The sequence below is a fragment of the Pelophylax lessonae genome (genome assembly GCF_965119305.1).
Source record: "Pelophylax lessonae genome assembly, chromosome: 4".
NCBI lineage: Eukaryota > Metazoa > Chordata > Amphibia > Anura > Ranidae > Pelophylax > Pelophylax lessonae.
The window spans coordinates 22,902,848-22,928,892 of record NC_138771.1 but is presented as its reverse complement, the minus strand read 5'-3'; the positions used below and the strand labels follow the sequence as shown (position 1 = coordinate 22,928,892).

Here is a 26,045-nt window from a genome sequence, read left to right as displayed (position 1 = left end):
GCTCAGGCTCTCAGTGGCTCGCTGAGAGGCTGAGCCGGGTGTCAGTCCAGGCACCTGGTGGATCCCGACCATGTGGTCGCGATGACCCGGTATCTGGACCAACATTTGTGACTAAAGGCCCGTACACACGTACCGATCGTCGGCCGAAAAGCTTCGGCCTACGACCGATCTGCCGATTGTAGGCTTGTTAGTATGATGCCTCCGACAGCCGACAGCGCACATTCGGCCGAAAAGAATCTGTCATGCAAGCATTCAAATTTTTGTGTGCCGACACCTGAGCGGCCGATTGTTCGCCAGTCAGTACAGATTTCGGCCAACAGACCGCAGATTTGCAAGACTGGGCATGCTCAGAAAAGGAAAAACACAGGGAAAGTTAACCATTACATGACATCACTTCTGCAGTCGGCTGTAGTCGGCGGACAAAATTCTTGTGCAGTCTTTTGCACTTTTCAACAGACACCGACAGCCCTGGACAAAAGACGGCCGATCGTTCGCCGACGATCGGTACGTGTGTACGGGGCTTTAAGCTCACTCTCTGCTGAAAACAAATCACAGGAGTGCAGAACAATCTGCACTCCTGTGATCCATAGGAGATGTACAGCCAAACGAGCTTTGGCTGTACATCTCCTTTAAAGTAATATTAAAGGCTTTTTTTGTTTTTAACCACTTGCCTACAGTGCACTTTCACCCCCTTCCTGCCCAGACCGATTTTCAGCTTTCAGCGCTCTCACACTTTGACTGAGAATTACTCAGTCATGCAACACTGTACCCATACAAAAATTGTGTCCTTTTTTCACACAAATAGAGCTTTCTTTTGATGGTATTTGATCAATACTGGGTTTTTATTTTTTGTGCTATAAATAAAAAAAGACTGAAAATATCGTGAAAAAACGCATTTTTCTTTGTTTCTGTCACAAAATTTTGCAAATTAGTCATTTTTCTTCACAAATTTTGGCCAAAATTTATACTGCTACTTATCTTTGGTAAAAATAACCCAAATAAGTGTATATTATTTGGTCTTTGTGAAAGTTATAGAGTCCACAAGCTATGGTGCGAATCATTGAAAATTGAACACACTTGATCACACCTGATGTACTGAAGGCCTATCTCATTTCTTGAGACACTAAAAAGTCAGGAAAGTACAAATACCCCCCAAATGACCCCTTTTTGGAAAGTAGACATTCCAAGGTATTTAATAAGGGGCATGGTGAGTTTTTTGAAGTTGTCATTTTTTCCCACAATGCTTTGCAAAATGAAGATTTTTTTTTTTTTTTTTTTACAAATTGCCGTATTAACAGGTTATTTCTCTCACACAGCACATGTATACTTGCAACTACACCCCAAAACACATTCTACTCCTCCTCCTGAGTATGGCAATACCACATGTGTGAGACTTTTTCACAGCCTGGCCACATACAGAGGCCTAACATCCAAGTAGTACCGTCCGGCATTCTAGGAGCACAAATTACACATATAATTTCCTGACAACCTATCGCACTTTTGAAGGCCCTGGAGCACCAGGACAATGGAAACCCCCATAAAATGACCCCATTTTGGAAAGCAAACAGCCCAACGTATAATTTTTGAGGCATAATGAGTCTTTTGAATATGTCATTTTTTTCCACAAGTTTTTGGAAAATGTGGAAAGAAAATTAAAACACATTTTTTTTACACAAAGCTGTCCATTTATGCAATATTTCTAACACATAGCATGTACATAGCAAAAATTGCACCCCAAAATACATTCTGCTATTCCTCCTGAGTATGGCGATACCACATGTGTAACACTTTTACACAGCCTAGCCACATACATAGGCCTAACATCCAAGTAGCTCTTTACACAAAGTTGTCCATTTATCCACTTTAAGACTGGGCCTATTTTCGACACTTGGTGTTTACAAGCTAAAATAATTTTTTTTGCTAGAAAACTACTTGGAACCCCCAAACATTATATATTTTTTTTAGCAGAGACCCTAGAGAATAAAATGGAGATCGTTGCAATATTTTTTATCACACCATATTTGCGCAGCAGTCTTCCAAATGCGATTTTTTTGGAAAAAATTCACTTTTTTTGAACTAAAAAATAAGAAAACAGTAAATTTAGCCCAATTTTTTTCCATAATGTAAAAGATAATGTTACGCCGAGTAATTAGATACCCAACATGTCATGCTTCAAAATTGTGCATGCTCACAGAATGGCGCCAAACATTGGTACTTAAAAATCCCCATAGGCAACATTTTAAAAATTTCTGCAGGTTACTAGCTTAGAGTTACAGAGGAGGTCTAGGGCTCAAATTATTGCTCTTGCTCTAACGATCGCGGCGATACCTCACATGTATGGTTTGAACACCGTTTACATATGTGGGCGGGACTTGCGTATGCGTTTGCTTCTGCGCGCGAGCTAACGAGCTAATTTATTTCCTATTTATTTTATTTATTATTTTTTTATTTTTACACAGTTTAAAAAAAAAAATGTTTTGATCATTTTTATTCCTATTACAAGGAATGTAAACATCCCTTGTAATAGAAATAGGCATGACAGGTCCTCTTTATTGTGAGATCTGGGGTCAAAAAGACCTCACACCTCACAACTACACTAAAAAAGAAAAAAAAAAAAAAATTGTTGAAAGAGGAAAAAAAAAAGCGGCCCTTTAAACCGGTTGCTAGGCAACGTCTTTTGACGTAGCTCCGGTCCTCCAAGACCATAAAGTCGAGTGAGGGCCATCTTGCCCTCACTCAACTTCCTGTCTCTGAGGATCCGGGACTGGATAGTTTTCCCCGCTGCCGGCGGGTCCGATAAGCTGGGAAAACGTCTGGGAAGCGGCAGGAGGGGGGGCACCTCTTCCCCTGCACTGTAAGGGTAATTCCGCAGCGAATCCGCCACCTGGACCACCCTTATCTGAAAGCCGACCGCCCGCCGTTTCAAAAAATACCGGGGTTATGGGGGCTATCTGCTGCCATAACCCCAGTATTTAGCTTTTAATGGCCAACGCATATAGTCGTTAGGCGGTCAGTAAGTGATTGCATGTATATGGCAAACAGGTGACGATGACTGATGGGGTGACAGGTGACAATGACTGATGGGGTGACAGGTGACAATGACTGATGGGGTGACAGGTGATGATGATTGATGAGGTGACAGGTGACGATGATTGATGAGGTGACAAGTGACGATGATTGATGGGGTGACAGATGACAATCACTGACGGGGTGACATGTGACGATGATTGATGGGGTGACAGATGACAATCACTGACGGGGTGACATGTGACGATGATTGATGGGGTGACAAGTGACGATCACTGATGGGGTGACAAGTGACGATGATTGATAGGGTGACAGATGACGATGACTGATGGGGTGACAGGTGACGATGACTGATGGGGTGACAGGTGACGGTGATTGATGGGGTGACAGGTGACAGGCGATGGTCACTGATGGGTGACAGGTGACGGGCGATGGTGCACGGCGGTACTGATGGCAGTCTCTGGTGACCGGTGAACTTTAGGCTACGTTCACATGTGAGCGTAGCGATCGCGGGCAGAATCACTGCGATTCTGCCCGTGATCCAGAAATCATTGCAAATTGCGGGACGCCTGTGCGTTGCCCGTGATTTGCAATAGCACCGCAATTTGCAATGATTTCCGGATCGCGGGCAGAATTGCGTCTTCCCAGGATAATGGTCGCACCGGCGGGCGGGCGGCAAGTAGTTAAAATAACAAACACGTTGAACTCACCTGCTCTATGTAAGGGTTTTGCATAGAGCAGCCCCAATCCTCCTCTTCCCCGGCCCACCACCCGCTCTCCTGGCCCCTTCCTCCTGCGAGTGCCCCCAGTGCAAGCAGCTTGCAATGGGGGCACCAGAGCAGGCTAGTTCCCGAGCCACGGCTCTGCATGTCCTTTCACACACAGAGCTACAGCTCAGCCCCGCCCCGCCCCCTCTCTCTCCACATTGGCTCACTGGCTGTGATTGACAATGGCTCCCGCTGCTGTCTTAGCCAATGAGGAGGGAGAGCTCCCAGAGAGCCGAGGCTCTCATGTACATCCTTGGATCGAGATGGGGCTCAGGTAAACATGGGGGGGGGGGGCTGCTGCACAGAGGGTTTTTCACCTTCATGCATAAAATGCATAGAGGTAAAAAGCCTTGAGCCTTTAGAACCACTTTAAAAGTGGTCCAATATATCAAGCAGCCTCCCTAGTTAGTGGAATCCCATAATAAGTACTTAATGTGAGTCCAATCAAATTTGAGACTTCATGGCCTGTGTTAGAAACACTCCTACACTTGCATTGAGACGGTTGTAGCACCCTCATAGGTAGGTGCTAGAGAGTGAGTATAGTTTTGGCTCTGTCTGCCTATCAGAGGAGCAGCAGGCAAATTTATATTGCTTTCTACCTACCAGAGAGCAGGATCTGTGAGTTAGGTCTGTTCAGTGTGCTCAGTATGTGATTAATTCAGTCTAGAGAGTGTTTCACACTGGTCCAATAGGGAGTCATATTGGACAGTGGGAGGAAACCTGACCAATGGATACAGTCCTTTGATACAGTCCTGGTGATTGGCAGAGACAGGCTGTCTCGGTGATTACTGGGATACTGTATAAAAGCCGGGAGCACATGTGCTGCGGGGTCTTTGGCTGGTGAGCAGAGTCCTGGAGGGAGGGTGGCGGCTACCTCATCCTCTGCAGCAGTGGCAGGTGGCATCAGGAAGTCGTTCTGAGGGCCAGAGGAATAGACCTGAACCCAGAGGCCCAGGAAAGCTGACTGAGGGGGAGATACTGGAGACCCTAGAAAAACAATATTGTGAGTACAGGGGATTGTGTCAAGGGGCCTGACCTGAGGGGGGCCACCCCAGAGTATGATAGTCAGTGGACAGGTGTCAGTGGTCGAGAAAGAGGATACTAGGAGAGTGTCCTGAAGATAACATTAGTTCATCAAGTCATCTGGAAAGAGACTTAACCCAAAATCTACCTAAGTGGCAAGGTGGAATAACAGCCTGGCTGTTTCAACAGATAGATGCCCTCCAAACCTTGTGCATAGTTAATCTGGAGTATCCCACTATTCCCTTCTCCCATCCCTAATTTATAAAATAAAACACAAAACAACTACACACCCCTGGACTAATTATTGACTGAGCCAAGAAGTAAAGTGATTGACTGTGAATGTCAAGTTGCTAATGGTACCCCAGGGGACCCGAAAGTGTGAAAAATCCAGCAGTCCTCAAGCGGGCAGTGCTACACTGTTATCGGGATTTATACATTTCCTCTACATGTTTCATGGGTAATCTGCTCCTTCAGGAGGTTAGGAGAACTGGAAGCATGGCTAAAATCCCATAAACTAGAAAATTATCAGCAACAATGGCCTTCCACTTGGAAGCGAGTGCAGAGGCAAAGCAAGGAAAGAGACTGACTACTAGTCAACCACAGCAGTATACAGGGTCTCATGAGGCATTATCAGGGCATTTAACCCAATGGGTCCAAGGAGGGACAAACAAGTCCTCAAATTATTTCAACTGATATAAAGATATCCTGTGTCCACCATTAATCAATCAGTCATAAGTTGGTACTAATTATGTGGGTAGTGTGAAAGCTCAGATCCAGTTAGCCTGTTAGAGCAGGGGTGGAGATCTACCTGAAGATATAGATCTACCTGAATAACATGAAAGAGATCAAAGATCAATAGAATGCAGTGCCTTGTTTTGCTAGAGATTAACTAGAAAGCCCTAACTAAATAGTAAGGAAAACTTTGAAAAATATAATAAAATTGCCACTGTAAAAATATAAACTTAGCCTGGACTGTGTCAGTCAGTACAGCAGTGCAGTGTCAGTAGGGCAGTGGATGGTGTGTGGACAGTGTCAGTACTCAGTAGGATAGTGGACGTTGTCAGTAGGGCAGTCAACAATGTCAGTAGGGCAGTTGACGGTGTCAGTAGGGCAGTGGAAGGTGTCAGTGGAGCAGAGGTCAGAGTCAGTAAGGCAATGGATGGTGTCAGTTAGTGGAGCAGTGGAAGGCGTCACCAGAGCAGTGGACTTTGTCAGTAGGTCACTGGAGGAGAGGTATAAATAAACCTTTGCTTGCTGCTCAAAGAACCCCTAGAAACCTCAGGAGGAACCCTGGGTGAGAAACATTGATCTATAGCATTGCTAGTTGTTTTAAAACTTACTTTGGTAGACTAGAAAAAATAGTATTGGTTTTCAAATTGCTGTCTGTGTCCCTGTTGGGTACATTTACCCTCTCTAGCCTGTTGACCATAGGTGAAGAAATGAAAAGAAAAAGGTGTACTGTTTCAAAGACTACAACGGACCAACAGTCAATAACAAAACAAAACCTCCATTTTACCTATACACATATCGAGGACTATGTCCCTCTAGAAGTCCTGGGTATAAAACAATAACCCCCCCCCCCCCCCCCACCATAAAAACATACCCTACCACTGTACCCCGTTCATGGAGTCCACCATTGTGCACAGAACATTGCAATAACCCAGTCTGGCCTATGTACTGTAGGTCTCACAAGTTGTAAGACATACATAGGCCAGACTGGGTTATTGCAATGTTCTGTGCACCATGATGCCCCAAAGGTACAGTATGTGAAGAATACATTGGAAAGGTTAATGTGCTTATGGGGTGAATGAACTGAACCCTATATTTTTACAACTGTCAGGCAATACTTTTAACTGAAAAAATCTCTTGTCCATGGATCGGGTACAGTGATGGGGTAAGTTTTTATGGGGGATTATTTATACCCAGTTATTCGTAATAAAGTGACTTCCTGAAGGACATAGTCCTACTATTTTTTAGGTAATTTTGGGGTTGTGTTTTAATATTGTTTGTTGGTCCGTGGAAGCCTATGAGACAGTACACATTTTTTTTCCTTTTGGTCTTTACATAGTTTACTGTTGACTACATACTAGTAGTGCTGGATTTGTAGGTCCCAACATTCTTCTTGTGAGTAGGGATGATCGAACGGTTCGGGTCGACCATCAGTTCGACCCGAACATTGGCTGTTCGAGGTTCAGCCAAATTTAGAACTTTTTGCCCAAAAAGTTCGGAATTCGGCAACCAGAACCGACCAAAATGCAATGGTTCAGGAAATGGGCTTTAAAAGCCTGTGATTGGACCAGAACCATCAGTAAAAGCCAATAGAGGGGGCAGGAGAATGCTAGGAATGTGATTGGAGTGACTAGGGGGTCCATAGGCCAATCATTAGTGAATACGCCCCCCAGTATATAAGATAGCCCCCACCAAATTCCTAGCATTCTTATACAGGAACATGGAAGAGAGTGGAATGCTGTTCTGTTACTTCTGTTACAATGTGTTACAAAGTGTCATTTAGCAATTTTTAGTGTGAGGAAAGGGATATCTAGTGTAGTTAGGGTGCTATTTTCCACTATAGTTAGCTTTAATTTATTCAGTTTCTGTAGGGAAAGTGTTAAGTGTAAGGGGACCGTAGTATAGTGTAGGGTTAACTGACTCTGACTGCTATGGAAGGCTGACAAAACCCTTCCATAGCAGGGTGACCGCTATAGAGAAAAGATTGTTTCTCTTGTGTCACTTCAGAGCAGGGATATGGCTCCGCTCCCGTCAGCATTCTTTATGCTGCGGGGGTTGCTAGTGCTTTTTTGAGGACATGTTTGGAGTCAGGCATGACATCTGAACATGTCTATAGAAACATAGAAACATAGAAACATAGAATGTGTCGGCAGATAAGAACCATTTGGCCCATCTAGTCTGCCCAATATATCTGAATCCTTATGAATAGTCCCTGGCCCTATCTTATATGAAGGATAGCCTTATGCCTATCCCATGCATGCTTAAACTCCTTCACTGTATTTGCAGCTACCACTTCTGCAGGAAGGTTATTCCATGCATCCACTACTCTCTCAGTAAAGTAATACTTCCTCATATTACTTTTAAACCTTTGCCCCTCTAATTTAAAACGGTGTCCTCTTGTGGTAGTTTTTCTTCTTTTGAATATGCTCTCCTCCTTTACCGAGTTGATTCCCTTTATGTATTTAAAAGTTTCTATCATATCCCCTCTGTCTCTTCTTTCTTCCAAGCTATACATGTTAAGGTCCTTTAACCTTTCCTGGTAAGTTTTTTCCTGCAATCCATGTACTAGTTTAGTAGCTCTTCTCTGAACTCTCTCTAGAGTATCTATATCCTTCTGGAGATATGGCCTCCAGTACTGCGCACAATACTCCAAGTGAGGTCTCACCAGTGTTCTGTACAGCGGCATAAGCACTTCTCTCTTTCTACTGCTTATACCTCTCCCTATACATCCAAGCATTCTGCTGGCATTTCGTGCTGCTCTATTACATTGTCTTCCCACCTTTAAGTCTTCTGAAATAATTACTCCTAAATCCCTTTCCTCAGATACTGAGGTCAGGACTGTGTCAAATATTCTATATTCTGCCCTTGGGTTTTTTCGCCCCAGGTGCATTATCTTGCACTTATCCACATTAAATTTCAGTTGCCAGAGTTCTGACCATTCTTCTAGTTTTCCTAAATCCTTTTCCATTTGGCGTTTCCCTCCAGGAACATCAACCCTGTTACATATCTTTGTGTCATCAGCAAAAAGACAAACCTTACCATAGAGGCCTTTTGTAATATCACTTATGAAGATATTAAACAAAATTGGTCCCAGTACAGATCCCTGAGGTACCCCACTGGTAACCTGAGCTTGTTCTGAATGTTCTCCATTGACTACAACCCTCTGTTGTCTGTCACTCAGCCACTGCCTAATCCACTCCACAATATGGGAGTCCATGCTCAATGACTGCAGTTTATTGATAAGTCTTCTATGTGGGACAGTGTCAAAAGCCTTACTAAAATCTAGATATGCAATGTCTACTGCACCTCCACCGTCTATTATTTTAGTCACCCAGTCAAAAAAATCTATAAGATTTGTTTGACATGATCTCCCTGAAGTAAACCCATGTTGTTTTTCATCTTGCAATCCATGGGATTTAAGATGTTCCACAATCCTATCCTTTAATAGGGTTTCCATTAATTTGCATACTATTGATGTCAGACTCACTGGTCTATAGTTGCTCGATTCCTCCCTACTACCTTTCTTGTGAATGGGCACGACATTTGCCAATTTCCAATCTTCCGGGATGACTCCTGTTACTAATGATTGGTTAAATAAATCTGTTAATGGTTTTGCCAGCTCACCACTAAGCTCTTTTAATAATTTTGGGTGTATCTCATCAGGACCCTGTGACTTATTTGTCTTCACTTTAGACAGCAATCTTAGAACGTCTTCCTCTGTAAAGACACATGCATCAAACGATTCATTAGTCATCCTTTCAAGTGGAGGTCCTTCTCCTTCTTTTTCTTCTGTAAAAACTGAACAGAAGTATTCATTTAGGCAGTCGGCTAGCCCTTTATTCTCTTCTACATACCTTCCGTCCTTTGTTTTTAATTTAGTTATTCCTTGTTTTAATTTCCTTTTTTCATTTATATATCTGAAGAATGTCTTATCCCCCTTTTTCATAGACTGAGCTAGTTTTTCTTCTGCCTGTGCTTTAGAAGTTCTTATAACTTGCTTGGCCTCTTTCTGCCTAATCTTGTAGATTTCCTTATCTTCATTGCTCTGGGTTTTTTTATAATTACAAAATGCTAGCTTTTTATTTTTAATGATTTGGGCCACTTCTGCTGAGTACCACAGTGGTCTCTTCCTTTTTTTGCTTTTACTGACAAGTCTAATGCAATTTTCTGTTGCCTTCAATAATGCACCTTTTAAGTAGTCCCATTTCTCCTGGACTCCATGTAATCCGTTCCAGTCTGATAAGGACTCATTTATGACTAATTTCATTTTTGAAAAGTCTGTTTTTCTAAAATCTAAAACTTTTGTTTTTGTGTGGTGTGACTCTTTCACAGTTCTTATATTAAACCACACTGACTGGTGATCACTAGATCCCAAGGTTTCGCCTACAAGGACATCATATACCGAATCCCCATTTGTGAATACCAAATCCAAAATGGCTTCCCTCCGGGTTGGCTCCTCAACCACTTGTTGCAGAGACAACCCCAGTAGGGAGTTTAGAATATCTGTACTCCTGGTAGAACTTGCTATTTTGGTTTTCCAGTTTATATCTGGAAGATTGAAATCTCCCATAATGATAACTTCTCCTTTCATTGTCATTTTAGCTATTTCTTCAACTAGTAGTTCATCTAGTTCTTTAACTTGACCAGGTGGTCTATATATCACACCTACACGAGTTACTGCATGATTAGCAAACTGCAACGTAACCCAAACTGACTCTATGTTGGCCTCACCAACTTGTATTAGGTTAGATTTAATGCTATCTTTCACATACAGGGCCACTCCTCCTCCTTTCTTGCCTTCTCTGTCTCTTCTGTATAAAGAGTACCCTGGTATGGTTATGTCCCAGTCATTTCTTTCATTAAACCATGTCTCCGTAACAGCCACTAAATCTACATTCTCAGATGCCATTATTGACTCAAGTTCATTGATTTTTTTACCTATAGGGGTATATATACACACCCATGTCTGTATATATACACCTGCACATATATAGGTGTTAAAGGAGCAGAACACTATACTTTTGCTAATGAAAAAAAAAATGCCCAAAAAAATGCCTGCAAGAACAAACCTGGGCATTTTTTTGGGTTCTTTGGAGGCAGGCAAAACATCTGAACTTCTGTATAGGGGTATATATATATATACACACACACTGATATGTATTTTACACTTACCCATATATAGGTGTGTTAGGAGCCTAGCCATATTAGTGCAAATTATTTAATTAGCAAAAGTATAGTTTTGTGCTACTTTCACACCTATATATGTGTAGGTGTGTATATATACCCCTATACAGAAGTTCAGATGTCATGCCTGCCTCCAAAGAACCCAAAAAAATGCCTGCAAGAACAAACCTGGGCATTTTTTTTTTGGCGCTGGCATTTTTTGGGCATTTTTTTGGGGTTCTTTGGAGGCAGGCAAAACATCTGAACTTCTGTATAGGGGTATATAAAAACACACACTTATATGTATATATACCCATACACATATATAGGTGTGAAAGGAGCAGAACACTATACTTTTGCTAATGAAATAATTTGCACTAATATGGCTACGCTCCCAACACATCTACAGTGGGTACGGAAAGTATTCAGACCCCCTTAAATTTTTCACTCTTTGTTATATTGCAGCCATTTGCTAAAATCATTTAAGTTCATTCTTCTTCCTCATGAATGTACACATAGCACCCCATACTGACAGAAAAACACAGAATTGTTGACATTGTTGCAGATTTATTAAAAAAGAAAAACTGAAATATCACATGGTCCTAAGTATTCAGACCCTTTGCTGTGACACTCATATATTTAACTCAGGTGCTTTCCATTTCTTCTGATCATCCCTGAGATGGTTCTACACCTTCATTTGAGTCCAGCTGTGTTTGATTATACTGATTGGACTTGATTAGGAAAGCCACACACCTGTCTATATAAGACCTTCCAGATCACAATGCATGTCAGAGCAAATGAGAATCATGAGGTCAAAGGAACTGCCTGAAGAGCTCAGAGACAGAATTGTGGCAAGGCACAGATCTGGCCAAGGTTACAAAAAGATTTCTGCTGCACTTAAGGTTCCTAAGAGCACAGTGGCCTCCATAATCCTCAAATGGAAGACGTTTGGGACGACCAGAACCCTTCCTAGAGCTGGCCGTCCGGCCAAACTGAGCTATTGGGGGAGAAGAGCCTTGGTGAGAGAGGTAAAGAAGAACCCAAAGATCACTGTGGCTGAGCTCCAGAGATGCAGTCAGGAGATGGGAGAAAGTTGTAGAAAGTCAACCATCACTGCAGCCCTCCACCAGTCAGGGCTTTATGGCAGAGTGGCCCGACGGAAGCCTCTCCTCAGTGTAAGACACATGAAAGCCCGCATGGAGTTTGCTAAAAAACACCTGAAGGACTCCAAGATGGTGAGAAATAAGATTCTCTGGTCTGATGAGACCAAAATAGAACTTTTTGGCCTTAATTCTAAGCGGTATGTGTGGAGAAAACCAGGCACTGCTCATCACCTGTCCAAAACAGTCCCAACAGTGAAGCATGGTGGTGGCAGCATCATGCTGTGTGGGTGTTTTTCAGCTGCAGGGACAGGACGACTGGTTGCAATCGAGGGAAAGATGAATGCGGCCAAGTACAGGGATATCCTGGACAAAAACCTTCTCCAGAGTGCTCTGGACCTCAGACTGGGCCGAAGGTTTACCTTCCAACAAGACAATGACCCTAAGCACACAGCTAAAATAACGAAGGAGTGGCTTCACAACAACTCCGTGACTGTTCTTGAATGGCCCAGCCAGAGCCCTGACTTAAACCCAATTGAGCATCTCTGGAGAGACCTAAAAATGGCTGTCCACCAACGTTTACCATCCAACCTGACAGAACTGGAGAGGATCCCCAAATCCAGGTGTGAAAGACTTGTTGCATCTTTCCCAAAAAGACTCCTGGCTGTATTAGATCAAAAGGGGGCTTCTACTAAATACTGAGCAAAGGGTCTGAATACTTAGGACCATGTGATATTTCAGTTTTTCTTTTTTTAATAAATCTGCAACAATGTCAACAATTCTGTGTTTTTCTGTCAGTATGGGGTGCTATGTGTACATTCATTAGGAGGAAGAATGAACTTAAATGATTTTAGCAAATGGCTGCAATATAACAAAGAGTGAAAAATTTAAGGGGGTCTGAATACTTTCCGTACCCACTGTATATATGTGTAAGTGTAAAATATATATCAGTGTGTGTGTATATATATACCCCTATACAGAAGCCTGACTCCAAACATGTCCTCAAAAAAGCACTAGCAACGCCTGCAGCAAAAAAAAATGCTGACGGGAGCGGAGCCATATCCCTGCTCTAAAAGTGACAAAATACAATAGATCTCTTTTTTTTCTGGTTCTGGACATGCTACAGAGCTGAAACTTTACAGGTACACTTTTTAGACCCCCCCCCCCCCAGATACTAAATCCAAAATCTCTTTTTTTTTTTTTTTCAATAATTGGCTATCAAAAATGACAATTTTTAAGAACTTTTTTTGTGTGATTAATAGTCCCTGGGGCATGACCCAGAACCCTAGGCACTTTTTAGGGGCATTTATTGGGTTTTAGGGCTTTAAAATTGTGTTTTTTGATTACCGAAGTTCGGGTCCCATTGATTTCAATGGGGTTCTGAAATCCGGGCCGAACTTTCAGGAAGTTCGGATGTTCAAAAGTTCGATCATCCCTACTTGTGAGCTCTTTAACATGTGTCCAGAGAGAACATTTAATAAATGCTGCATTCTCAAGTTGGACGTCACTGCCTCCCTTCACCACCTTGTCCAGTCAGAGAACTCATGCATTCATTGGTGCCCATGCCCAGCAGTCAACCTCCTGTTTTCAGAATGCAGCAGGGCAGCCGCTTGGCACGGAACCCAGAAGCTAGTGGAGATCACTGGAGTAGTGGTGTCTATACAGTGATTTCCAGCTTCCACAGGGATCCCACAGGTATGGTATATGCATGGAACATTATAACTATCTAAAAATATCCATATCTGGAATTCTTCTTAATTGACTTTCAGACAGTGGCAGCTCAAGCCTTTATAGAGCCCTTCACAGAATCTAATATTGAGACGTTTGGCGCCCTAACACTACTTTGTTTAACTTGTGACTGCCTTGCGCTGTATATATGTCTCATAAACTGTGCATTTACGAGGCATTGAAAGTTAAACTGTGCTCTGACTCATACTGCCCTGTTATGTTCTCCCTGCACAGCCGGCACCATAACATGTTGGGTCCACGTCACACTAGTGATCCAAACAACTTGGCAGTAATAGAAGACAGAACATTCACCTGCTTCCGGCCTGGAGGAATCTTGTTGCTGGCAAGTTGCCACCAGTGACAGGATTGCTAGTGTGAGTGGGCTTTTAGAAATCACCTTTAGTTTAGCAAGCGTCTGTTTCTGGGCACTGGCATGAACCCTCTGCAGGACCAAGATTCTGGGTTATATGGTGAACAGGCATGCTCCTGTGCTCCACTGTGAAACATTGGAAGGTTGCTGAGTGACCAGTAAGATAGTCCAGGCACTGTCATATGGGGTGAAGACCTGCCAAGGACTAGGTAAATACTGACTTTGAGAAAGTCAAGGCTTCTATATGTAGCGCCCTCCTAGTTATACTACAAGGCCAATTTAGTTTTTGGCTTTTGCAGTAATCAAAGGAGCAGTGATTGTTTAGTTTGGTCTGCTCAGAGCTTCAAAGGCTGAGAGTTTGATCACTTTCTCCTCCCGCTAGAAGACGTTTCTAGAGCTTAGGGCATGAGACTTCAAATGTTCAGTCTTAATATTCAGCAGATCCTAGCCAATCCCTGGGGAGGTGTGCCCAGATGGGGCTAGGTTACTGGTAATTAGTCTGGAGCCCTGAGGAGTTGGTCTTTACCCCCCTGTGGAGATGGATCTGTATGCTGAGAGGAAGGGGGGCTGCTTAGTCTCTGGACCCTCCTCTTCCAGACTGGTGGCTGGACTACCTTGCTGAAGGCTGCATCTCTGGACTGACTATTGCTGGAATCTGAGTAGAGCCTCTCTATCTGCGCTAAAGCTGATTCATGGTCTCCAGGCATGAACTGCATTCTTACCAAGCCTGCCTTCATGTTTATTCTGTTTCATGGTCCCCAGCCATGAACCGTATTCTTCCCAAGCTGGCCTTCATGTTTATTCTTCTTCATGGTCCCCAGCCATGAACCATATTCTTCCCAAGCTCACCTTCATGTTTATTCTTCTTCATGGTCCCCAGCCATGAACCGTTTTCTTGCCAAGCCCATCTTCATGTTTATTCTTCTTCATGGTCCCCAGCCATGAACCGTATTCTTGTCAAGCTCACCTTCATGTTTATTCTGCTTCATGGTCCCCAGCCATGAACCATATTTTTCCCAAGCCCCCTTTCATGTTTATTCTACTTCATGGCCCCCAGCCTTGAATCGTATGGGGATCACGTCTCCTACACTCCTCTGAGTATGGGGATCATGTCTCATATAACCCCCCCCCCTTAGTATGGGGATCATGTTTTATATACTCCCCCTAGTATGGGAATTATTTTTCATATATTCTTCCCAGTATGGGGATCATGTCTCATGTGATTGTACTCCCCCGGGTATGGGGATCATGTCTCATATACTCCCTTCCAGTATGGGGATCATGTCTCATATACTCCCCCCCAGTATGGGGATCCTGTCTCATATACTCCCTTCCAGTATGGGGATCGTGTTTCATATACTCCCCCCAGTATGGGGATCCTGTTTTATATACTCCCCCCAGTATGGCAATAATGTTTCATATACTCCCCCCAGTATGAGTATCATGTCTCATGTGATTGTACTCCCCCCGACTATGGGGATAATGACTCATGTGATTGTACTCCCCGAATATGGTGATCATGTCTCATGTGATTGTACTCCCCTGGGTATGGGGATCATGTCTCATATACTCCACTGAGTATGGGGAGCATGCCTCCTACACTCCCCTGAGTATGGGGATCATGTTTCATATACTCCCCGCAGAATGGGGATCATGTTTTATATACACCCCCTAGAATGGCAAGTATGGGGATCATGTCTCATGTGATTGTACTCCCCACAGTATGGGGATCATGTCTCATGTGATTGTACTCCTCCCAGTATGGGGGTCATGTCTCATGTGATTGTGCCCCCCCCCCCCCAGTATGGGGATCATGTCCCATGTGATTGTAGTCCCCCAAGTATGGGGATCATGCCTCATGTGATTGTACTCCCCACAGTATGGGGATCATGTCTCATGTGATTGTACTCCTCCCAGTATGGGGGTCATGTCTCATGTGATTGTGCCCCCCCCCCCAGTATGGGGATCATGTCTCATGTGATTGTACTTCCACCAGTATAGGATTATATCTTAATGTGATTGTGCTCCCCCCAGTATGGTGATCATGTCTCATATGATTGTACTCCCCCCCTAGTATGGGGATCATGTCTCATGTGATTGTACTCCCCCAGTATGGGGATCATGTCTCATGTGATTGCACTCCCACCAGTATGGGGATCATATCTCATGTACTCCCCCAGTATGGGGATCAAGTTTCATGTACTCCCCCAGTATGGGATCATGTCTCATGTGATTGAACTCCCCCAGTATGGGGATCATGTCTCATGTACTCCCCCCAGTATGGAGAGCATGTCTTATGTACTACCCCCAGTGCAGAGATCATGTCTCATATGATTGTACTCCCCCAGTAAGGGGATCATGTCTCATTTGATTGTACTCCCCCGAGTATGGGGATCATGTCTCATGTACTCCCCCCAGTATGGAGAGCATGTCTTATGTACTACCCCCAGTGCGGAGATCATGTCTCATTTGATTGTACTCCCCCGAGTATGGGGATCATGTCTCATGTGATTGTAATCCCCCTAGTATGGGGATCATGTCTCCTGTGAATGTACTCCCCCCGTATAGGGATCACATCTCATGTACTCCCCCCAGTATGGGGAGCATGTCTTATGTTCTCTCCCAGTGTGGGGATATGTCTCATGTGATTGTACTCCCCCAGTATGGGGATCATATCTCATGTACTTCCCCCAGTATGAGGAGCATGTTTCATGTATTCCCCCTAGTATGGGGTTTATGTCTCATGTACTTCCCCCAATATGGGGATCATGTCTCATGTGATTGTATTACCCCCCAGTATGGGGATCATGTCTCATGTATTTCCCCCAGTATGGGGATCATGTCTCATGTATTACCCCCCAGTATGGGATCATGTCTCATGTACTCCCCCCAGTATGGGGATTATGTCTGATGTACTCCGTGTCTGATGTACTCCGTGATTGCTGGTGTAATTATATTACAATATGAGAGTACCATACGTTCCCTGCATTCTCTTTGAAAGTTGCAAGTCGCAGAATTACCTGTTATACTCATTATATAACACTGAATGTTTTTTCTGCTGCTACTTTACTTACCTAACCCAGCTTTCTTCTATGACAATAGATAATGTCTCTGATGTTCGGGAAACCCAGAGCTCTGAATACGTCTCACTTCTCCTCTTCAAATGAGCGCAGTCCGCACGCAGAATGCAACCTGGTGCTGCTGGGGTGTCGAGGAGCTGGGAAGTCAGGTGAGATAAATATCACTGTGAGAGCTCCCATGTCTACTATGTCTGAGTATATAAATGAGCAATCCCATAAAATTTGAATATCATCAAAAAGTAATTTATTTCAGTAATTCGATTCAAAAAGTGAAACTCATATTTTATATAAATGTGTTTCACACAGAGCGATATATTTCAAGCATTTCTTTCTTTTAATTTTGATGATTATGGCTTAAAGCTAGTGAAAACCTAAAATTCGTATCTCAGAAAATTAAAATATTACATAAGACCAATAAAAAAATAGGTTTTTAATACAGAAATGCTGGTTTACTGAAAAGTCTGTCCATGTATAGTAAAGTATGCACTCAATACTTGGTCGGGGCTCCATTTGCAAGAATTATTGCATCAATGCGGCGTGGCATGGAGGCGATCAGCCTGTGGCACTGCTGAGGTGTTATGGAAGCCCAGGTTGCTTCAATAGCGGCTTTCAGTTCGTCTGCATTGTTTGGATTAGTGTCTCTCATCTTCCATTTGACAAAACACCACAGATTCTCTATGGGGTTTAGGTCAGGCGAGTTTGCTGGCCAATCAAGCACGGTGATACCATGATCATGTGACCAGGTATTGGTAGTTTTGGCAGTGTGGGCGGTGCCAAGTCCTGCTGGAAAATTAAATCAGCATCTCCATTAAGCTGATCAGCAGAGGGAAACATGAAGCGCTCCAGAATTTCCTGCTAGAGGGCTGTGCTGACTTTGGACTTGATAAAACACAGTGGACCAACACCAGCAGATGTCATGGATCCCCAAATCATCACTGACTGTGGAAACTTCACACCGGACCTCATGAAACTTGGATTCTGTGCCTCTCCACTCCTCCTCCAGACTCTGGGACCTTGATTTCAAAATGAAAAGCAAAATTTTCCACAGTCAGTGCCGTATCGCAAAAATGGCCTGGTCATGAAGGGGGGTAAATCTTCTGGACATGAAGTGGTTAAAAAAATGGCAATTCATATCTTAAGGAAGTGGAGATAATTAAGACCAACTCTTGTTCTACGTACTGAGAGAAACTGGTGCCGACAGATTTTGCAAAAGCGTCTTACTAGTATTCTAAAAATGGCGCATCATGAGCCAAATTCAAGTACAAGTTCTGTACCACTTTTAGAATCCACGAGAGACGCTTTCTGAAAATCTGTCAACGCCGGTCTTTATGAATTCTAGGGATTGGCGATTAAACTGGTTGTAAACCCCTACATATACCCAGTGAAGTGACTGGCCTCAGGTGATACACAGAGATGAAACAAATCCTTCTTTAAAAGTGGTACCTGTCTATCTGCAGCAGTGGTGGCTGGTGCTCCATCGGTCGGGGGGTTCTAGACAGACCTGACCAGGGACCACCGCCCCCTTCCTCGTCACTCCAGCCCGCACCGCGCTCCATATCCACACACCCCTGGTCTCCGGCACACTCATCCTATGACATGTAGAGGTGGCGGCTTCCCCCCTCAGTTTCCTCGGTATCCCCCCTCCGTTGGACGGGCTTACCCTATGTCTTCTCGGCATCACGGCATCCGTCTCCTCCCTCCTCCTTCGCCAATAGGATGGGTTCTCCTTTGGCCACTCAGGACCTGCTTTCCGATTGATCGGGAGGAGAATCAGTGTGACAATAGAGAATATTCATTTGCTATTGTCACACAACTGGGTGGGCTCAGGGCGCAGTGCTCTGCACCCCAAGCCCACACTTTTTTGAAGCCTATTAGAGCCTCTGGCTCTAATCACGTGCGTAACAAAAAAAAAACGAAAGAAAACCATATTGGAATCCGTGCATCCGGCGCCCTGCATGTAGATTAGGGGCTGGACGCATGGAGGGGGGGGGGGGGGACTCCCCTAATGGTTGGGCTGCTACTGATCTGCAGTATTCTCTTCTCTACATCTGTTCAAAGTACAGAATTTATAAAGCTTGCCTGAGCTGTCAGAAAAAAGGGGGAGGAGAGCTGAAATTACACTCTGCAGAGCTCAGTGAGGAGAACTCTAACAGTTATCACATTAAAGCCTATGGCGGGCATAGGTCCAAAAACATAGTCATACAAGATTACACAATATTTCATAATACAGCCATAATACAGCCTTTGTTTATTATTTAGCAAAGTTCTTGGTCATCTTGCCCTGAAAGCAGGATGGGTGTATGACAATTAAAAATGATGGATAATATGCAATTAATGGCCGGTTACTGGCCCAGTGGCCCTCTCCTGTCACCTTTTTTTCTCATGGTGTCAGGAATGTGTGTCAGAAATGACTCATGCTGATAGCAGAGGAACAAGGCAGCAGGCAGAAATTACATTTAGCCCTCGTTCACATTGAATGCAGCTTTAAAATCATGCGACTTCATCTGAAATCAAACAATTTCAAAGCCGCATGTTTGCGCGACTTCAGGTGCGACTTTGAAGACATCTGTGAAGCTTCATGCACAGATGTCAATGTAAGTCGCACCCGAAATCGTCAAAAGTAGTGCAGGAACTATTTCTTAAAATTGATGTGGCACTGCAAAGTCAGCGGTGCATCGATTTGAACATGCCCATTGTCGACAATAGGGTGCGACTTGTCATGCGATTTGACCTTGATTTATGTCATTTTTATTTTTTATTTTTTTTTACTAGCAATTTTTTGCGGGACTGCAACATTGCGGCGGACAGATCGGACCCCTAACTGACATTTTTTACACTTTTGGGGGGACCAGTGACATTACTATAGTAATCAGTAATAATGACACTGGCAGGGATGGGGTTAACCCAGGGGCGATCAAAGGGTTAAGTGTGAGCCTAGGGGGATTTTTCTAACTGTGAGGGGGTTGAGCTTATGGAATCAATACAGAGACCTGTGATCCTATATAGGAGGAACACAGGAGCTCTGCATTGATTCCAGAGTTAACAATGGTCTGTTGTGTTTAACCACTTAAGCCCCGGAAGATTTTACCCCCTTCCTGACCAGGGCCTATTTTGCGATTTGGCACTACGTGACTTTAACGGACAATTGCGCGGTCGTGCGATGCTGTACCCAAATTAAATTGATGTCCTTTTTTTTCCCACAAACAGAGCTTTCTTTTGGTGGTATTTGATCACCTGTGCGATTTTTTGATCATGCGCTACAAACAAAAAAAAGCGACAATTTTGCAAAAATAACAATATTTTTCACATTTTTTTATATGAAATTCCCCCCCAAAAAATGTAAAAATCTACATTTTTTAACATTTTAGGCCAATTTGTTTTCTGCTACATATGTTTGGTAAAAAAAATCGCAAAAAGCGTATTTTGATTGGTTTGCGCAAAAGTTATTGCGTTTACTAAGGGAAAAATTTTTGTCATTTTAATTGTTTTTTTTTTTTTTAACGAGTAATGGCGGCGATCTGCGATTTTTTTTTTTTGCGGGACTGCGACATTGCGGTGGACAGATCGGACCCTTGACTGACATTTTTGACACTTTTGGGGGTACCAGTGACATTACTGCAGTAATCAGTGCTATAAATATGCACTGTTACTGTAAAAATGACACTGGCAGGGAAGGGGTTAACTTTATTTGAGAGGGAGGGGTTAAGTGTGTCGTAGGGGCGTGCTTCTAACTGTGATTGGGTGTGGCTTTTCATGTAACAGCACAGATCTACGATCCTACATAGCAGGATCGTATGATCTCTGCTGTTACACAAGGGAGAATGACAGGCGGCTTTGTTTACATTAGCCACCTGCCTTTCTCCCGCTGTCACGGACGATCGCGAGTGACCGGCGGACATCGGGTCTGCCGGTCACTCGTGCGGGGGGGGTCTGTGACCGAGCGGGAGCGGGAGCGCGCCTCCAGCGGCACGTGCTCGCTCCCTAGACCCTCACAGGCTAGCGGCGTAGACCTACGTCGCTTTGCCTGTGAGGGGCTGACCGCCGACGTAAATCGTCGTTAGGCAGTTGGCAAGTGGTTAAAACAGCAGACCGCTGTTCTCTCTTCACGGGGAGAGATCGTGGGTGCCCCGCGGCAATCACGGTGGCCGGCCCCATGGATCGGCTTCCCCTCTGGCGAGTGGGCGCGCCCCCCAGGATCGTTCCCACACACTGCCATACAGGTACGGCGATTCGCGGGAACCTGCCAACCTGCCGCCGTATAAATGCGGATGGTCAGCAAGTGGTTAATTACAGTCTTGTATATATAAATGGAATATAAAGTTGTCTTTTTCTGCTCATACGTCATCCCATGTAAGATCTAACATTTGGACAGTACTCCATGTTCCAAATAAACGTCCTTTGTAACTGTAAGCAATAAAACTACATTTTAATTAGAAACATTAAGGGTCCATTCACAGCAGATGCGCTGGCATGCGTTGTGTACATATGTATTGTAAAAAACAAAGCATTTCAATAGGAGTTGTGCCGATGTGAGCCGCCCTGCATTAAAGCGTAACTCCACTTTCGTTTAGATAAAAACATTCCCCTCTGTACATTGCAGGGATTGTAACAAACTTTGTTGCAGATTCCTAACTTTTGTTATTCTGAAGAAATCATTGTTTGTTCCTCTGTGCTGAGTGGGTCTAATGGGAGTGGTTTCATAATTATCTATCAGCTGTGGCAGCTGCAGGGCTCTAATGAGGAAATCTGCTGGGTCTGCATCCCTTTAGACGTGTTCCTATTGGGAGTATCTCACCAAAAATGACATTTTTGTTGCAGGGGATGCCAGAAATCTGACTTGTATCTTAGTGCAGACTTCTGGGAAAATTGTTGAGCCAATCACACAAGCAGGAAATTATGTTTCTGGGGGTGTGGTCAGTATACATTCTGTGTACAGAACAGCTCCAGGCGGCCATATTGTATCGCATTTTCAGAAAATTACAACAGCTGCAGATTGAAAAGGAAAGGTCATTTTTAATTACATTCAATGACAATATGATTTGTGTTGCGTTTGTATACGCTATATTGTTTTTTCTTTATTTGCTATTTTTTTTCACCACGAAAGTGGAGTTACCCTTTAACCACTTCTGGACCGGAAGATTTTCCCATTTAATGACCAGGCCATATTTTGCGATTCGGCACTGCGTTACTTTAACGGACAATTGCGCAGTCGTGCAACTCTGTACCCAAATAAAATTGGTGCCCTTTGTTCCCCACAATTAGAGCTTTCTTTTGGTGGTATTTCATCACCTTTGCGATTTTTAGCGCTATAAACAAAAAAAATAGCGACAATTCCAGAAAAAAAAAACAATATTTTTCACTTTCTGCTATATAACATTCTCAAAAAAAATGTAAAAATCAAAATTTTTTAACATTTTGGGCCAATTTGTTTTCTGCTTCATATTTTTGGTAAAAAAAATCGCAATAAGCGCATTTTGATTGGTGCACAAAAGTTATCGTGTCTACTAACTACGGGAAAGATTTCTGTAATTTTTATTGTTTTTTTTTTTACTAGTAATGGCGGCGATCTGCGATTTTTAGCGGGACTGTGACATTGCGGCGGACAGATCGGAACCCCTGACTGACATTTTTGACACTTTTGGGGGGACCAGTGACATTACTACAGTAATCAGTGCTATAAATATTCACTGTTACTGTAATAATGACACTGGCAGGGAAGGGGTTAACACAGTGGGTGATCAAGGGGTTAAATGTGAGCCTAGGGGAGTGATTCTAACTGTGTGGGGGCGTGGCTTCTGAAATGACCATAGAGACATGTGATCCTATATAGAAGGATCACAGGAGCTCTGTGATCATTCCAGGTAGAAGAACGGTCAGCTGTGTTTACAACATCTGACCGTCCTTCTCTCTCAGCGGGGAGCGATCGCGGGTGTCAGGCAGCAATCGGAGCCGCCTGCCCCGTGCATCGGAGTCCCCGCTGCCGAGTGGGGAAGGGAGCGCACCGCTGGCGGAGCGCGCTCGCCCCCTAACTGCAGGCACACGACCGATGTAGACCTATGTTGGCTTGCCTGGGAGAGTCACACTGCCGCAGTAAATAGGCGGCGTGTAGTCGGCAACTGGTTAAAAAAAAACGCGCCCAACTTTTTTTTTTCAGGGCAATGCAAAACACGTAAGCGCAGCGCAACACGCCTAAACCCAAGAGTGAAAACAGCCAGTTAAAGTTTCCTTTACAAATAAAGCTTAGTGAAGTTTAAAAAAATAATAAAATAATAAAATTCTGTGCATTTTAAAACACAACACAACATTTTAACGCACACATTGCGCACATTGCGGTGGGAATGGACCCTAGGTCTGAAACAAAGTCAGAAGAGAGGGGAGCACCAGCCTCATACATTACCATAAGACCATTTTATTTTCAATGTAAAAATTTCAATAAACTCACAAACATGAATGACTGCGAGCGTATACAACCTCTGGCAAAAAGTATGGAATCACCACTCTAGGAAAATGTTCATTAAATTGTTTAATTGTGTAGAAAAAAGACTAATCACAGACATGCCTCAAAACTATTTTCATTTAACATCCCAACTTTCTGGCATTAAGAAACACTTAAAAAAAATTAAAAAAAGAAAGAAAACTGTAGTCATTTGCAACTGTTTTTTTTTCACGTCAATTCTGAGGAAAATTTAATGGAATTATGGAAATAAAAAACACCACCAGTACTTTGTTGGACCACCTCTGGCTTTTATAACGGCTTGAGTTCTCTGAGGCATGGATTTAATTTAACAGTATTCTTCATCAATCCAGCTCCGATTTTCTCTTTCTGCAGTTGCCAGATCTGCTTTTCAGGTTGGAGCCTTGTCATGGATCAGTTTCTTTCATTTCCACCATAGATTTTCAATTGGATCGAGGTCCGGACTATTTTCAGGCCATGCCATTGACTTTTGTACTCAATCCAGGCCACTTTGACGGAATGCCAGGGCCCGGTCGCAAATGCGACCTTTGCGACCCTGGTAGTTCCGCCACTGGTGTCAGTAGTTTTTATTTCTGTTATTTTATTTTTTTTTACCATTTTAGAATTTATTAATTTTTTTTTTTTTTACCAATTTTATTTTATTTTATTTATTTATTTATTTTATTAATTTTTAGAAGCTCTGTTGGGGGGCTTTGGTGAAATATCAGGGACCAAAACAGACCTCTGATGTTTCACCTATGAGACAGAGAAAAGAGATTAAAGCTGGATACACACTATAAAACGTTGTTGTTCAATTTCCTTTAGATTTACCTTAAACTATGTAGTGAAAGGGCCTGCCTGGTTGCATTCAAATTGAAAGTGTTTAGATTTGACCTCATATTATATGGTTTTGGCAATTCTAAAGGAAAAAATCTAAAGAAAATTGTATAGTGGGCATCCAGCTTAAGGACACAGCCCTCAATCTCCATCTCTGCAGCCTCACCTGCACAGAATGAATGAACAGGAATAGCTCTGTACAGAGGCTTCCCCTCAATTACATAGTTACATTATTAGTGAGGTTGAAAAAAGGACACCAGTCCATCAGTCCAACCTATGATGTGTGTGTTAGTACATTGTATACCCCTGTATGTTGTGGTCTTTAAGGTGCCCATCTAATAATTTTTTGAAGCTATCGATGCTCCCCGCTGATACCACTGATTGTGGAAGAGAATTCCACATCCTTACTGCTCTGACAGTGAAGAACCCTTTACGCAGTTTAAGGTTATTTCGCTTCTCTTCTAATTTTAGTGAGTGGCCACGTGTCTTATTGAATTCCCTTTTGCTAAATAGTTTGTTCCCTATGCTGGGGTCACCAGTAAGGTATTTGTACATTGATATCATATCCCCCCTCAATCGTCTCTTCTCCAGAGAGAATAAGTTCAATGCTTGTAGTCTTTCCTCATAGCTGATGTCCTCCATTCCCCTGTTGTCCACCAGAACCCCCAGGTCCTTTTCCAACTCACAAACTGGAGCATATTAAACAGTTTACTATGCCTCAGTTTTGAATGGCCAGTGATCAGTAGGGATCACTGACTCTATTCATTAATACAAGGAAGGAGCCGGTAAATTACATATTTACCAGCCCCTTCCCCGCTCTCCATCCCGACAGCATCCCCTGCAGCAGCTGACGGGAGAGGGGTGGGGAGAATCCGACAGCACTGAGGGGATGAGGGGGGCCGGGGAGAGCACACAGGAGCCCAATCACAGCAGGAAGTGGATAGGAGGGGCAGCAGGGCAGCATGTAGAGGAACCGATCCCCTCCATTTTCGTCCTGCAGCTGCTGAAAGTCTGGAAACAACAAGCAAACACAAGGGCGCACCGGCCTAGTGCATTATCCTTTAGAAGGTTTATTAAAAAGAAAAGTTAAAATACTCACAAACGAGTTCTTGATAAAAGCATATCAAACAAGGAACACAGTCCTCAGCATTGAGATCCAAGGGCGAGCCGTCCCCTGAAGTCGTGAAGGCTTACGCGTTTCAAGGTTTAGCCTCTTCCTCAGAGCCTAAATTGCATGTCTAAGCCCTTGCTTTATATATTAGACAATGGCTGTTAGAGTCAGACACAGATGGGAGTGGACACTCCTCCTATAGGGCGTGTGAATGAGGTGCCCGCCCACATCATCAATATACAATGGTAGGTCCAATATAGTATAGAGGGTGCCACCCCCAAGTGGAGGTAAAAACCTGCAGGAGGAAAATGAAGGGGATCGGTTCCTTTATATGCTGCCCCCACACCCCTTCAATCTAGGTGTACAGGGGGCCGCACGGGCCCCCTGGAGCATGGGGTTCGGTCCCAATTGCGACCCCTGTGACCCCTGTATGTACACCCCTGACCAAGTGATTAGCTGCAAGGCCTGACAACCGCACCATGGCACGAGGCCACATGCTCCCCTATACCCAGGAACACTGGGTATATTGCACTGGCTATACTGAAATAAGGAGCGGCAAGGGGCCGCTGAAAATATGAGTATTGGTGGTGTAGGCAGGTGCAGTTAGCCACTTTGCCACTAGGTGGCTCTGTACCAGAATAGTGTCTGGTACAGCA

General features: G+C 43.7%; 1 protein-coding gene across 1 annotated transcript in view; it reads left to right on the top strand.

Annotated features, from left to right (window-relative positions):
• RASL12 (RAS like family 12) overlaps positions 1-26,045 on the top strand; it is a 134,567-nt gene that overhangs the window by 25,982 nt on the left and 82,540 nt on the right. Inside the window, exon 2 of the mRNA XM_082255269.1 lies at positions 17,010-17,136. Coding sequence (XP_082111395.1) covers positions 17,013-17,136 — 124 coding nt within the window. The 5' untranslated portion in view covers positions 17,010-17,012. The remainder of the gene's footprint in view (positions 1-17,009; positions 17,137-26,045) is intronic.